General features: G+C 52.3%; 1 protein-coding gene across 2 annotated transcripts in view; it reads left to right on the top strand.

Annotated features, from left to right (window-relative positions):
• The first annotated feature begins 805 nt into the window (after nucleotides 1-805).
• Nucleotides 806-15495, top strand: part of LOC143842846 (solute carrier family 12 member 9-like) — a 90458-nt gene continuing 75768 nt past the window's right edge. Inside the window, exon 1 of one of the 2 annotated variants that reach the window (XM_077348105.1) lies at nucleotides 806-1332. In XM_077348105.1, coding sequence (XP_077204220.1) covers nucleotides 821-1332 — 512 coding nt within the window. In that variant the 5' untranslated portion in view covers nucleotides 806-820. The remainder of the gene's footprint in view (nucleotides 1333-15495) is intronic. The other variant, XM_077348106.1, reaches the window with a different exon arrangement.

Raw genomic sequence — 15495 nt, 5'->3', positions numbered from 1 at the left:
CCTCTAAGTCTAGATTCAAGTGGATAACCTTGTTGGTATGAAGTCGCACCACAAAAATAAGAGTCCACTAGCACCTTTAAGACCGAACAAGATTTATTCAAGGTGGGAGCTTACGAGTGCATGCACAGAGTGCATGCACTCGTAAGCTCCCACCTTGAATAAATCTTGTTCGGTCTTAAAGGTGCTTTTGGACTCTGACTTTATTGCCCTATAAGTCTGTTTGTGTGTGTGTGAGTGTGTGTGGGGGGGGTGCATGCCCACTTTTTATAAACCTCTACAAGTTTGTTTATGGCGGGCGGTGTGTGTGTATGTGTGTGTGTGTGTGTGCATGCCCCCTTTTTTAGACCCACACCTGTCTCCAGCGCCCCCTTGGAGCCCACCCAACTTTCTTCCAGGAATCAGCTTTGGGGTGCCTGCACCCTTTTCCAGCATGTCTCGATGGGCACCTTAAACTAAGGTGACCAGATTGTCCCACTTTTGGAGGGACATCTGGGGGTACCTGGCAAATTGTACTTATGTTGAAAGTCAAAAAAATATATATATTACAATACAATTTTTGCATTCTATGCGTTCTCTGAAAACTTTTGTTGCTCCATAGAGACCAAATTTTAATCAAGACACCCCCCACCCCCCCAGGGTCAATGGTGCCCCGCTTTGCCAATGTTAAAATCTGGTCAGCCTTAACCTTAAACCCCAGCGAGGCTCCCTTCTGAGGCTAATAAGCTTCCCGGCGCAGGCGCGCTTCTTCTTCCGAGCCGCGCGTGTCTCCCGGGGCGCCTTTAAGGCCGGCGCGCTTCCATGCCCGGGCCGGGCTTTTTAAATGCGGGGAGGAAGCGCCGTGCGCAGCACGCCCCCTTCGGCGGCCCTACTAAAGCGGCGGGCTGCGAGTGGCGCCCGGGCTCGCCCTCCGCTCCTCTCCTCTCCCGCGGAACTGCGCGTCGCTCGGCCGGCAGCGGCAGCAGGAGCCCGGCGTCGTGTCTCCGCCTTCCCCGCGGCGGTCGAGCCGGGCCAGGAGGCGGAGAGCGGGGCGGGCGGCGAGCGGAGGGCGGCGCGTCGGGCGGCTGCCTGCCTGGGCTGGCTCGGGGCTGGCGGCCCAGTCGGCTCTGGCTCGCAGCGGGGCGGCCACCATGCCGGGCCGGGGCGGCAGCGTCGGGGCCGGGCTGGCGTCGGAGCGCAGCCCGCTGCTCACCTACCGCCTCTGCAGCAGCACGTCGGTGGACGGCGAGGCGGCCGGGCCGGCGGCCGGAGGAGCGCGCAAGCTGCCCACCTTCCTGGGCGTGGTGGTGCCCACCCTCCTGTCCATGTTCAGCGTGGTCCTCTTCCTGCGCCTCGGTGAGTGCGCCCGACCCCCGCCCTGGAGGGGGGGATGGGAGGGAGGGAGGAAAAATGCACTCTGGATATGCTCAGGGGACAGGCTGCAGAGCTGGCAGCCCTCGGGCCGCTCCGGGGGGGAGCCTTTGCAGTGAATCTAGAGCCTCTTTTTCTCGCGTTTGCCTCCTCTCCCACTTCCAGCACCCGGGTTTGTAATGTGACTGGCCTACCTGGCAGGTGTGTTGTCAGAGCCGCCGATTGGGGTGGGTGGGGAATGTGCCTGAGAGAGTTGGCTAAATACAAAGTGTGCTTGATAATCGTCTCCTCCCCTTTCCTCCATGTTTGAAATTATTGCCCCGAGACTGGGATGTGCTTTACCACAGCTGTATAAATACCACAGCTGTATAAATACATTCTTGATAATGACAACTGCCTCGCATCTGTGTTCCAAGCCTGACCTTTTTGCCTCTGCTCTCCCCTCTTTTGAAATGATACTGGCCCGCCTTGCAGGCTTGTTGTAAAAGTCCTGGAGAGAGAGACCGGGATGAACTTTCTGAGAGCTGTATAACTACAAAGAGCACTTGTGAATGGCGACTGCTTTGTATCTGTGTCCTAAGGCTGAGCTGAGCCCACAAGGGAAGGGCGGGGTAGAAATTTAATAAATAAATACTGGTCCACCTTGCAGGCTTGTTGTAAAAGTCCCTGAGAGCGAGAGAGACCGGGATGCGCATTAGGAGAGCTTTTGCGAATAAGAACTGATTCACATCCCTGTTCTAAGCCTAAACGTTTTTGCCTCCACCCTCTCCTGGTTTGAAATGACACTGGCCCACCTTCCAGGCTTGTTGTAAAGGCTGCTGAGAGAGCAAATGTGCCTTACGAGAGCTGTGTAAATTCAGAGCTCCTGCCTTGCAGCTGTCTTCCGCAACTAAATCCACACAAAGGAAAACACGCCTGGGGAGTCCCGTCCATAAGTTTTGAGTGTTGCCAAGAAGGTCTGCCCATGGGAAATTCCAAGCTAAACTAGCCTGCCCTGGAACTCGGCACCCTTCCCCGGTCTCCCTGCCAACGGCCTGGCCTGGTTTCCTCCCCTGCTTCCAAAGTTCGTTCTTCTTTCACTTTCTGAGAAATCAGAATCAACACTGCTCTTTTCTCTTCCTTCTTTTCTCTGAGTGCCTGGAGCCTGGCCATCTTCCTGTTGTGCTAGTTTTCTACACACGGGGAATGTCCCTCAAATCGCAGGAGACTTGCAGTTTGACTCTGGTCTAGTTTAGGGGCTCTGGCTCAGGGGTGGAGCATCTGCTTGATATGCCAAAAGCCCCCCCCCCCCCCCCGGTTCAGTCTCTAGTTAAAAGGACCAGGCAGCGGATTATGGAGAAGACCTCCGCCCCAGTCCCTGGAGAGCGGCTGCAGGCCTTAGACAGGCCTGAGTAGACAGTACTGACCTCAATGAACCAAGGGTCTGATTCAGCATAAATCGTTTTCATGTGTGTGCAGAGCCTCTGGTCTGCCAGCAGAAGGTCCCAGGTTCAATCCCTGGCATCTCCAGTTTAAAGGTCCAGGCAGGAGGGGATGGGAAAGACCTCCCTCTGAGACCCTGGAGAGCAGCTGCCAGCCTGAGTAGACAATACTGGCTTTGCTAGTCTGATGGCCTGATTCAGTCTAAGACAGCTTCCTGTGTGTTCATTCAGGAACAGCACCTTTGACCTCCATCTTGAGGGCACTGGTATGCTCACGGCGCCTTATAATTAGCTTGCCCCATAAATATTTGGCTCACCTGTGTTTACCCTTCCTTGGCTCACTAATCAACCTGGCACCCCAGGCATTGTGGCATCAGGCCTTTTGTCTAGCATGGCACGCCCCATATTGTTCTGGCGTCCTTAAGAGTATGTTCTCGAGAAGCACTTGAGTTCCCCTGAGCCTTAAGAACATTTTGCCATGCGGAACTCCGTAGTTTATTTGTTGCAGGGAACGCGTGTGAATCTTGCGTGGATGGATGAACGGCAATGCTTTGTAAGGAGACCCAGGGTGTGTTCGCTTTAGGAAGGAAACCCGGGACCAGTACCTGACTAAATGTGGGGTTTACCTACAAATGAAGGAAGATGGGACATTAACTTGACCCAAAATATACTAATAATGCTACGAGGGTCAAGCCACAACAAATAAAGAGAGCCATCTTGGCATAGCGGTTAAGAGCGGCAGCTTCTCATCTGGCAAGCTGGGTTTGATTCTCCGCTCCTCCACATGCAGCCAGCTGGATGACCTTGGGCTACCCACAGTTCTCTTAGAGCTCTCTCAGCAGGGTGTCCGTTGTGGGGAGAGGAAGGGGACGGTGATTGCATGCCATTTGGAGTCACCTTAGGGTAGTGAAAAGTGGGATATAAAAACCAACTCTTTTTCTTCTAAAATAATCTCAGATTAAATATTTATGATATGGCATGCACACAGAAGCTGACACCTTGGAGTAAATTATGTTGGTCTTTCAAACTTGGTTCTGCTGCTTCAGACCATCGTGCGTGATATGGTAGCTGCTGTGACGTCTCCAATATTTCTGGAGTTGTGGGTCATCAACCCATAGCTGAAATGGAACGAGTACGCTGTTTACTAAACGTTGAATCTGAGATGATTTTGTTTGCTCTTGCCTGGCCTTTGTAGCGTCATTTGTTTGTCTCACCCGTTCCATGTATGAAAAGCCAAAGCTTTGTTATTTTCGTACTTTGTGACCGGTGTGGCTCTTTGTTTCCTCGTAGCCTCGGTTCACCTGTGTGAAAGTTGAATGCAGGGTGCAAATGACTTGGCGCGCACGTGTAAAGGAAAATCCTTGCCCCTTAAAAGGAAACGCTGGCTTTTTAGGCAGGTGACTCCAAATGGCCTTCTTTTATAGATTGTGGGAACTTTCAGGCTCATGGCTCAGCAAAAAAGGACATTTGTGAACGGTGGGAGAAGGCAGATAAAGAAGCAAAATCTTGTACATTTGGGCCTGTACGTTTTGTGTACTTACCAGGCTGCTGCGTTATTTCCCCCCAGCTCTGTTTACATTTCACTCGGCCTCGTGAACTTGGGAGCCTTCCTCCAGCTCGTCCCAGGCTGACTTTCACCCTTTCTGTGATCTCACAGTGGCACAGGTGCCACGGAATCGGGGCTGCCAATCCGTTGTGAGCGACCAAGAGTTTAGACCACCCATCAAATCTCCTCCTGCAGTGCGGTTTAAGGAGCAACTTTGCTCCACTCCACAGGGCCTTCTGCACATGCCAACTTGCAAAGGGTCAAAATCCACAGTGGCTTGAACGTGGGCTTTCTCCGTCGTGGCCCCCACCTTCCGGATAGGCCTGCCCGAGGAGGCCTGGAAAATCCCACCACTCCTGGCCTTCCACAGACTATGCAAAACCGAATAAAGTTTGAGTCCGTTGGCTCCTTGAAGACTGGCAAAATTGAATTCTGGGTATAAGCTTTCATGTGCGGGCACACAAAATAGTTCACAGACTTTCTGATTCTCTGGACTTAAGTAGATGAAATGCTCATTCTGTGCAATTAGGTAGATGGTGGGTGGGTGGGCAGAAGGGATTGAGTCCGTGCCTGGCTCTTGAGGCCTTTTCTTGCTTGCCCAGGGAAATGCCCCTCACCACTGTGGAGTCAGGAGGCAAATTTCTTCTAGGCCAGACTGGCCAAGGATCCCTAATGCCGTGGCCCTTTAATGCAGTTCCTCCTGTTGTGGTGACCCCAACCATAAAATTATGCAAGTGTTCTTTCACAGAAATTAAACCGAAACTGGCCAATGGCGTGAAGATCCATCGTTCAGGATTGTATATAAATTGGGTTTTTTTCTCGGGTTTCTCAGTTCAGTTCTGCTTCTTGAGAGCCGGTTTGGTGTAGTGGTTAGGGGTGTGGGCTTCTAATCTGGCATGCCGGGTTCGATTCTGCAATCCCCCACATGCAGCCAGCTGGGTGACCTTGGGCTCCCCAAGGCTCTGATAAAGCTGTTCTGACCGAGCAGGAATATCAGGGCTCTCTCAGCCTCACCCACCCCACAGAAGAACCAACTCTTCTTCTTCTTCTTGTCCCACCGTGCTGATCTCACTCTTTTCTGCTGCTCCAGACAAACGAACTCTCTATCTCTATCTACCCCGCAAGGCTGTTGTGTGGATTAAATGGAAGAGGAGCAGTGTTGGCCACTTTGGGACCCTCTTGGAGTGAAGGGCGGGAGACGAACCGAATAACGAAAACCAATTATTTGGAAGAACAAAAGCTGAGTCCAGGGGCCCCTTTAAGACCACCAAGATTGATTCAAGGCGTGAGCTTTAGTGTCCATGCAACCTCATTCAGACAAAACTGATTTGGAGACATCGGTAAAGGTGTGTGGGCCACTTTGGGTCCCCCTTGAAGAGAAGGGATAGGGGAGAAGCCAAGAAGACCCATGATTTGGGGGAGGCAACACAGGCGGGCCCGAAAGCAGAGCTTCTCATGACGTCTGGGCCGGGCCAGGGCGCATGTCCATCAAGGGACGCTCTCCGGCTGCCTCCTCGGGCCAGGCTGCACACCTGTGTGGGGCGGGTGCAGGCGGCACCTGCAGGAGGAATGGCAAATGTGGCGGCACACCCCCCCCCCCGCCAAGCTACGACCCCTGTGAAAGGGTCGTTCGACCCCCAAAGGGGTCCTGTCCCACAGGTTGAGAACCGCTGCCCTAGATAAATGCTCTCCCCTGTCCGGCTGTTGTTTTACTAGCCACCGTCTTACGGATTTGCAGCTTGGTTTTTGGGATCACGTGCGGCTGCCAGAGGGAGACCCTGCCTGGTCTCTCAAGGTCAGGATTGCCTACTCAGGCTGGCAGCTGCTCTCCAGGGTCTCAGTCTGAGGCCTCTCCCATCCCCTCCTGCCTGGTCCTTTTAAGTGGAGATGCCGGGGATTGAACCTGGGGCCTCCTGCATGCCAAGCAGAGGCTTGGCCACTGAGCCATCCCCAAGTCAAACTCCAGGCCTCCTCGGCTCGTTTTGTCAGACGCCTGGATTTCCATTCTGCACTGATAAATGTGTTGCTTTCCGTGGAGCTGTTTCAAGACGAGCCACTGCCTTAGTCTGTCTGCCGCACCAGGAAAGAGAAATTGGCCAGGAGCACCTTCAAGATGGACAAAACCTGTGGCAGGAAGGAGCTTTCTGGAGTGAGCCATGACTCTCAAACGCTCCCCCCACCCCTCAGTTGGACTTTCAGGTGCTTCTGGACTCTCTATTCTTTTCAAATAAAGAAACCTAAGGGGTCGCTCTCTGCCCACAACACCCCTCAAAGAGCCTTATGCTCCGCTACTATCAACTGCCTGGTGATTCCTGGCCCAAGGAAGCTCACTTGACCTCAACCAGGGCCAGAGCTTTCTCCATCCTGGCCCCCACCTGGTGGAACAAGCTCTTGGAGGAGATCGGAGCTCTAGGGGAACTAAAACTGATCCGCAGGGCCTGCACACGGGAGCTCTTCCACCAGGCCTTTGGTTGAGGTTGACCTGAATCCAGTCACTTCCCATTGGCCCTTGAGGCCCCCACTCCTATGGGAACCACCACTGACATGTCCATCCCATGGGGCCGTCAGTATGCTACAGTCAGAATGGACGTTCTCACCATGTCTGTTCCATTATGTTATTGTTCTCCTGTTATGTCTGTATCGCTGTTGTTGTTCAATTTATCACGTTATCTGTACTGTTTTTTCTCCTGTTCTGTGTAAACCGCCCTGAGCCTCAGGGGAGGGCAATGAATGAATGAATGAATGAATGAATGAATGAATGAATGAATGAATGAATGAATGAATGAATGAATGAATGAATGAGAGAATGAGAGAAAGAGAGAAAGAGAGAAAGAGAGAAAGAGAGAAAGAGAGAAAGAGAGAAAGAGAGAAAGAGAGAAAGAGATGGAAGCAGAGGGTGGAGTGACTTGGCCGTGACCGACAAGCAACTGCGTGGCCGAGCGAGGTTTGGAATTCGGTTCTCCCGCCGGGCTTCCTGACCTGCAGCTGTTTTCTGCCGAGTTTAACGCACCGCCATCAGGCAAACCCCTTCTCTTTGTCAAGGGTCCGCTCGACCGGTTCTTTGCTTTCCACCCGGCGATCAATCAAAAAAAGCTCTCTCTCGCCGGGGGGAAGCCGGAGAGCCGGCCTCTGGAATTGCCCTGGCAGGTTAGAAAATGAAGCCTGCGTGAGCCAGTAGGTGCTCGCAGGGACCCAGGCCGGGTCCAGCAAGGGGTCTTGGGATCTTTATGTTCCGTTTGTCGTGATTAATGCCTTGCAGCACCTGCCGTCTGGAACGGCGTGTTCCATAAAAGCAGTGCGGAAAAAGCCAAGCGGTTGTGAATTGCCCTTGCGAGGGGCTTTTCCTGGCTCCCGTCACGGCACAAGCCCGGCTCTGATGAGGAAGAGGTTTATCTCAGGGGTAGTCAACCTGTGGTCCTCCAGAGGTCCATGGCCTACAGTTCCCATGAGCCCTTGCAAGGGGCTTTTCCTGGCTCCCGTCACGGCACAAGCCCAGCTCGGATGAGGAAGAAGTTTATCTCAGGGGCAGTCAACCTGTGGTCCTCCAGAGGTCCATGGACTACAGTTCCCATGAGCCCCTGCCAGCAAATGCTGGCAGGGGCTCATGGGGACTGTAGTCCATGGACCTCTGGAGGACCACAGGTTGACTACCCTTGGTTTATCCGACCCACAGCCCCCAACAAGCCAAGGAGGAAGAAGCAGACGCTAAAAATCCGTTCCCCCCTCCAGCTCGGTTTAAGGCCATGGAAGGGAGCGGCCTTGGGCTCTGGCCAGGGTTTGCCCCGGGGGAGCTGCCCGTCCCTTGGCAGCTGGATTTTCGTTTATCCCAAACAGAGGGGAAGCCGGGCCCTCCAGTTTGCAACGAGGCCAGCAGGCAGCTGGGAGGGGCACCCGGAAGGCTGACCGATTTATTGGCCTGGCACGGTGCCACAGCAGTAAAGTCATGTTGGGTTGGTCTTGGGACGGGCCGGAAGGAGACGTTCGGTCTTCAGAACCTTTTGGCCGGCGGGAGAGTGAAGAAATTAGAAACTGGGTGGACGGGTGGGGAGATTTCAGGCTCCGAGGTTGACAGCCAGAGTGGTGTAGGGGGAAGGATGGCAGTCAAGGACCCGAGGCTACCCAGGTTTGAGTCTTGACCTCCGCCATGAAGAGCTCTGAGAAGAAGAGCTGAGTTTTTGTAGTCTCAAAGTGGTTTTCAAACACTTTCCCGCAGCAGACATCCTGTGAGGCGGGTGGGGCGGAGAGAGCTCTGAGAGAACTGTCACTGGCCCAAGGTCACTAGGAGGCCTCATGTGTTTCAAAGCAGCTTGCAGACACATTTTCCTTCCTCTCTCCACAACTGTGGGGCAAAGGTGGGGCTGAGAGAGCTCAGAGAGACAGAGCTGTAACTGGCCCACAGTCACCCAGCTGGCTGCATGTAGAGGAGTGGAAAATCAGACCCAGTTCTTCATACTGAAGGCCACAGCCCTTAACCACTGTGCCAAGCCGTGTGACCTGGGGCCTGTTATGACCTCTGAGCCTGCCTTGCCTCACAGGGCTGTTGTTGTGGGAGAAAGGAAGATGGGAGCACAATTTCCAAAAAGCCACTCTGAATCCCCACTGGGGGACGAGCAGCGGAATAGAAATAAATAAATGCGCCAGAATGAACGTTAAGGGCGAGTCTTCTGAATGTTAAAAATGCATTGCATGTAACGCCTGGCAGGTTTGCGTACATCGGGTGGCACAGGACGGCGCCAGTGGCGTCTGCTTTTACGAACCAGCGCCCGCACTGTCGGATTGGCAAAGCGACAGAAAGGGTCGCTGTGATGCATTTTGATCCATGCCCCATTTCTGTGCGCTCTCAACGGGCACAGGAGTCTTACGGAGAAGGAATAGCCGCTTTTTCTGGGTCTGTTTGAGACGGCTTTTTTCTGCATATTCAAGAGAGCAATTTGCCCGCGTGCCAGAAACAGGTTGGCAGCTAAACACTCCCTGCGCATGGAAACCTCTGAGTTTGAACCATCTCCGTAAGGGCGTTTTGTGCGCCTTAGTGGTTCGCCCACTTGAGTGTTTTGATCAGGGGTAGTCAAACTGTGGCCCTCCAGATGTCCATGGACTACAATTCCCAGAAGCCCCTGCCAGCAAATGCTGGCAGGGGCTTCTGGGAATTGTAGTCCATGGACATCTGGAGGGCCGCAGTTTGACTACCCCTGGTTTTGATGGTGGTTAAAGGAAAGCCTTTGGATTGATTTCCGTCGGTGATTCCGGACGTATTTTGCCCCTTGTGCAATCTTCAAAAGGTATATATTTTCCCAACAGCCAAGCCACTGCCTCTTAATTTGGCCTTGAAAGTTTCCCGGAAGGGAATCTAGACAGCAGCTTCCAGATTAGACTTCTGTAACTCGTTCTTTGTGGGCCTGCCCTTGTCTCTGACCCGGAAACTGCAGCTGGTCCAAAATGCGGCTGCAAGGGTCCTCACTGGGGCAACTTGGAGGGCCCACATTCAGCCGGTGCTACGTCATCTGCACTGGTTACCAGTTTGCTGCCAGATCAAGTTCAGGGTTTTAGTTGTGACCTTTAAGAGCCAGTTTGGTGTAGTGGTTAGGAGTGCGGACTTCTAATCTGGCATGCTGGGTTCGGTTCTGCACTCCCCCACATGCAACCAGCTGGGTGACCTTGGGCTCGCCCCGGCATTGATAAAGCTGTTCTGACCGAGCTGTGATATCAGCGCTCTCTCAGCCTCACCCACCCCACAGGGTGTCTGTTGTGGGGAGAGGAATGGGAAAGGCGACTGTAAGCCGCTCTGAGCCTCCTTCGGGTAGGGAAAAGCGGCATATAAGAACCAACTCTTCTTCTTCTATATGGGTCCTGGGTCCTGCTTATCTGCTTATGCACCCCACGGGGCTCTTTGCTCTGCAGGTAGGAATATGCTGGCCATCCCAGGCCCCTGGGAAGTTCACCTGGCATCGACCAGCCGAAAAGGCCCTGCCCCAACCTGGTGGAATGAGCTCCCGGAAGAGCTGAGAGCCCTGACGGAACTACCCAGGTTCCACAGGGCCTGCAAGATGGAGCTCTTCCACCAGGGGTTTGTTTGAGGTCGGGCAGATGACCGGGGTTTTCAGCTGTGGGTCCCCCCTGGTTATGCTTCGAGATCAATTCCCAGGCTTGTATTATGTAGGTGATGCCTAGACTCCCAAGCTGGAATAGGAGAGCTGGGACTGAGAGATTCTTCTTGCATTTTATGCTGCCCTATATTGTTCTCTTTATTGTTTGGTAGTTTTTATTGGGAAATTATGCGGTTTTATTGTGATTTTTTTTACTGTTTTATATTGTAGACTGCCATGGGATGGTTTGTGGCAGCCTGTAGTTTAGAGCAGGGGTAGTCAACCTGTGGTCCTCCAGATGCTCGTGGACTACAATTCCCATGAGCCCCTGCCAGCATTGCTGGCAGGGGCTCATGGGAATTGCAGTCCATGAACATCTGGAGGACCACAGGTTGACTACCCCTTGTTTAGAGAACCGGGTTTCATTCCCTCACACCTCTGCGTGCAGCCAGCGGGGTGACTTTGAATCTGTCCAAGTTCTCTCAGAGCTCTCTCAGCCTGGTCTACCTCGCAAGGTGTCTGTCGTGGGGAGAGGAAGGGGAGGCCGTTGTAAGCTGCTTTGAGACTCCTTTGGGCAGTGAAAAATGAACTACAAGAAGCTCAGCTCTTCTTTGGCAAACAAAATTCCTTTCTCTTGATGTCGTCGTGAAGAGCGAGGGCCTCTGATCTTGAGAACTATGTTTGATTCCTCATTCCTCTTCCACAAGCAGCCAGCTGGGCGACCTTGGGGCCACCCCAGTTCTCTCAGAGCTCCCGCAGTCTCATCGACCTCACAGGGTATCTATGGGGGGGGAGCCACTTTGAGACTCCCCCACATAGTGAAAAGCGGGGTGCAAACCCCCCAGCTCTTCTTCTTCACCCTCCTTCTGCACGGATCAGCCCTTCCCTCCCACAGTTCTCCCATCGCCTCCCCTTCTTTCCCCCGTGCCCTCTGAGTTTCCTCAGACTCCCAAATTCTGGACCGTTTCCAGCATCAGTTTCAGACCGGGAGCCTTCAGCAGGGAGGCGTAAGAGAAGCAAACTTTTAATTTTTCACGCCGGCTCTGGTGGGGCTTGCAGATCGGCGGCACAAACACATGACCGGGCTCCCTTGCGGGAGTCATTCGGAAGTATTCGTTCCACCCGCCCGTGTTGGACAGTCCGGGTTGGGACAAGTCCGGTTTGGCCAGGCTCAATTCAAAGAAGGCGGGGTCGTGATGGTGCTTGAACTCCGGGAGTGGCATTTCTTTACAGGATGTCCTTCTGAAGATCTTTCTGCAGCCACCTCTGTGGTTTTGCCTGTAGCCGCATAAGGCACTCTTAAGGGGCCTTTTTGGAGAGGAAAGGCTGAGGGTCTTGGGGAATGTTCAGCCTGGAGAAGAGGAGTTTGAGGGGGGACAGGTTGGCTCTTTTGAAGTAGAAGAAGAAGAAGAGTTGGTTCTTATTTGCCGCTTTTTTCTACCCGAAGGAGGCTCAGAGCAGCTTACAGTCAACTTCCCTTTCCTCTCCCCACCCAGGAGGGGCTGAGAGAGCTCTGAGAGAACTGCTCCATCAGAACAGCTTTATCAGACAAGGGCTGCGCGGGGGAGTAAGGCAATGGCAAGCCACCCTCGTTCCCTTCTTGCATCGAAGACCCAGTGGTTCCTCGTTTTCTCTAGGGCAGGGGTAGTCAACCTGTGGTCCTCCAGATGTTCATGGACTACAATTCCCAGGAGCCCCTGCCAGCAAACGCTGGCAGGGGCTCCTGGGAATTGTAGTCTATGAACATCTGGGGGACCACTGGTTGACTACCCCTTCTCTATGGCACATGCATTCTGCACAAGCATGGAATTTTGTGCTTTGTGCCTTATTCCGGAGCGGAAGAGTTACTCCTATTGATAGAAAGCATCCAGAACAGGGATTCCCAACCAGGGGCCTGTGGTTCCCCGGTTTGTGGCTCCCCCCCCCATGTGTGTGATCCGCCCCTGGACGGACAGGATTATAGGATAATCAATTCTGACCTGGCTGGAACAAATATCGGGCTGGTGAACGTAGGTCATTGCTTGTCTTTTGACTTCTTTTTTAAGCTGTTGTGTGTTTAAGGGGGTTTTATGCTGTATTGTGTTGGTTTTATGTTGTGAACCTGCCCCGAGATGATCTTGTCATGAGGGGCGGTATAGAAATGTGCAAATTAATTAATTGATTGATTAAAGCCGGAGGTGAGAAGCCAGAGACTCCTAGTTGGGAAGCCCTGTTTTAAAGCAATCTGTTTTAAATAGCCTTAAACCCCCTAGTGCTCGGCCTTAAAATGCAACTGGATTTCCTTGGGGTTTTGTTGTTTTCTTAAAACTTAGTTGACAAATATCATCGTTGCCAGCCTCCTGAACGCTCCAGGAGTCTTAACTAGGTTTTTTCAAGCTTGCCGAAAGCTACGATTTAGGACACGGCCTATGGAATTCCTTGCTGTTGGAAATTATAGCACAAATGCAGAGGTTGATTATTCAGCCGCCTTAATCCTCACGTGCTCCCAGAGACATTCTCAAATATCTTGTTCTGTTTGCTGAGAAAACAAGTTGTGGGAAGACATTAACCCCTAGATGGACATTCAATAAGGGACCTCAGAGTAGCTGTTTTATTGCCAAGGAACTTCAAGAACAGGCAAGAAAGGGAGGTTGCAGAAATGCAAGTAGTTACAACACTCAAAACAATGGCATACCCCGGACTCAACAAGGACATAGGTTTTTTTTTTATCTCACTATGCATGCTAACCTCGTTCAACTCTTATATCCACATTCCTTACAATCCCCTCTTCTTTTTAATTGATTTTACTTGGGACAGCGTGGCTGCAATGTGATGTTAGTAATGTGTAATGTAATTTTGACTCAGGACACGATAGTTGCCAGTGGCCAGAAAAAACTGGGAAAGTGTCTGACATTAATTACTAACGTGGACAGTTTTATTTCTCCAATGTTTTTGTGAACTGCAGGTGAACTCAAAAGGGCTGATTGGCTGTTTTGGCAAAGAATTATCATATGGCAGATTTAGGATGTTGTGACACAGTTTACTAATTTACCATAGTTAGCTTTTGCCTTATATTTCCACTCTTATGATGGTAGTTCATTAATCTGAGGAGGGGTGCATGCACTCGAAAGCTTAGAATAATTGAAACATAGAATAGTAGAGTTGGAAGGGGCCTCCTGGGTCATCTAGTCCAACCCCCTGTACTGTGCAGGACACTCACAACCCTCTCGCTCATCCACTGTCACCTGTCACCCCCTTAAACCCTCACAGAATCAGCCTCTCCGTCAGATGGCTCTCCAGCCTCTGTTTAAAAATCTTCAAAGATGGAGAACCCACCACCTCCCGAGGAAGCCTGTTTCACTGAGGAACCGCTCTGTCAGGAATATCTTCCTGATGTTTAGACGGAATTTCTAAAACCCCATTCAAAACCCCATTTGCACATATATAGGGGAGAGTAGATCAGTAAGTAACATGGCTTCCCACCCGAATCTACGCTTTTTTAGCTGGACAGTGAAATCCACATCCCTTTCTTCTCCTGTTTGGAGGAGAGTTTGGGATTCTCAGTGGAGCCCTGTGCAGAATCATGCTCAACCCACACAGAGGGATCTGTGGTTTGCCCTGCTAGGAACAATAAAAAGGTAAAGGTATCCTCTGTGCAAGCACAGAGTTCTGTCTGACCCTTGGGGTGACGCCCTCCAGCGTTTTCATGGCAGACTCATTACGGGGTGGTTTGCCAGTGCCTTCCCCAGTCATGACCGTTTACCCCCCAGCAAGCAAGCTGGGTACTCATTTTACCGACCTCGGAAGGATGGAAGGCTGAGTCAACCTTGAGCCGGCTGCTGGGATCGAACTCCCAGCCTCATGGGCAGAGCTTTCAGACTGCAGGTCTGCTGCCTTACCACTCTGCGCCACAAGAGGCTAGGAGCAATACACCGGGAGAAATGGATTACATCAGGTCTCACAAACTAAGCGGGGTCAGCCCTAGGTAGTGCTTGGACGAGAGATGGGCAAGGAAGTCCGGGGTGGCTGTGCAGAGGCAGGGAACAGCCAAAAGATAAAAACACACCACGGAAAAACCTTTCTGGCCTTGAAAGACCTTACAGGGTCGCTCTAAACTGGCTGTGACTCGCCAGAGAAATCACGTGGTCTCCCAGAAGGACAAACAGCAGGATCCCACCCTGTGATTCATGGGAGGGAAATGCCTGTTTTATGTCTGAGATGATGATGTAAATCAACCATATCATGATAAAGGGGGATTGGAGGGATCCACGGAGGATAAGTTTATCAGCGGCTGCTAGCTAGGGGGACTAGGGGGGACCTCTGCATTCAGAAAGTTCCTGTTGGTATCAGAGGATAGGGATTTAAACCACGTGGGCTTAAACTACATGGATAACGCTAGCGAATAGCTGTCAGAGTAGTTCAGGCAAGGGAACTGGCAACCTAAGGAGGTGGGGGGCCTCCCCCTCACCGGTGGTCTTCAAGCAGCAGCTGGACAGATACTTACCATGGATGCTTGAGGCTGATCCTGCATTGAGCAGTGGATGGGACTAGATGGCCTGGATGGGCCCCTGGTCTGCTCCAGCCAGGCGCTTATGTTCTTATGAAGGCCTCAGCCTCCATGCTCTGTTGTTGGTCCTCTAGCAGAGCTGGTTGGCCCCTGTGTGAGGCAGGAGGCTGGACTAGAGGGACCCCTGGTCTGACCCAGCAGGGCTCTTCTGATGTACCTATGAAGGCCTCGGCCTCTCTGCCCTGTTGTTCCCTCCAAAGGAACTGGTTGGCTAATGTGTGAGGCAGGATGCTGGACTGGATGGACCCCTGGTCTGATTCAGCAGGGCTCTTTGGATGTTCTTAATATTATGACTGATCCTCCAGAATTTAACTCTGTAAGGTCTCTTGATTGGTACAGGGAGGCTGCAGCAAAGTTTTTAGTGACAGCGGAAATGTTCCTTGAGAAAGGCAACATCCTTTGATGCTCTGTCCACATGGCTGCATCCATGAATGCTCAACCATGCTCTCCCATGCCTCCCAGTCCTTTCAGAGTGGTTTACCCAGAGAAACCTGCTGGCAGGTTCCGTCCTGATGGCAGATTTTGCCCCCCTTCTTTTCTTAACGGCGTCCC

The sequence above is a fragment of the Paroedura picta genome, chromosome 8 (genome assembly GCF_049243985.1).
Source record: "Paroedura picta isolate Pp20150507F chromosome 8, Ppicta_v3.0, whole genome shotgun sequence".
In the NCBI taxonomy this organism is placed as follows: Eukaryota; Metazoa; Chordata; class Lepidosauria; order Squamata; family Gekkonidae; genus Paroedura; species Paroedura picta.
The sequence above is the reverse complement of the archived record's forward strand: the minus strand, read 5'-3'. Positions and strand labels throughout refer to the sequence as shown.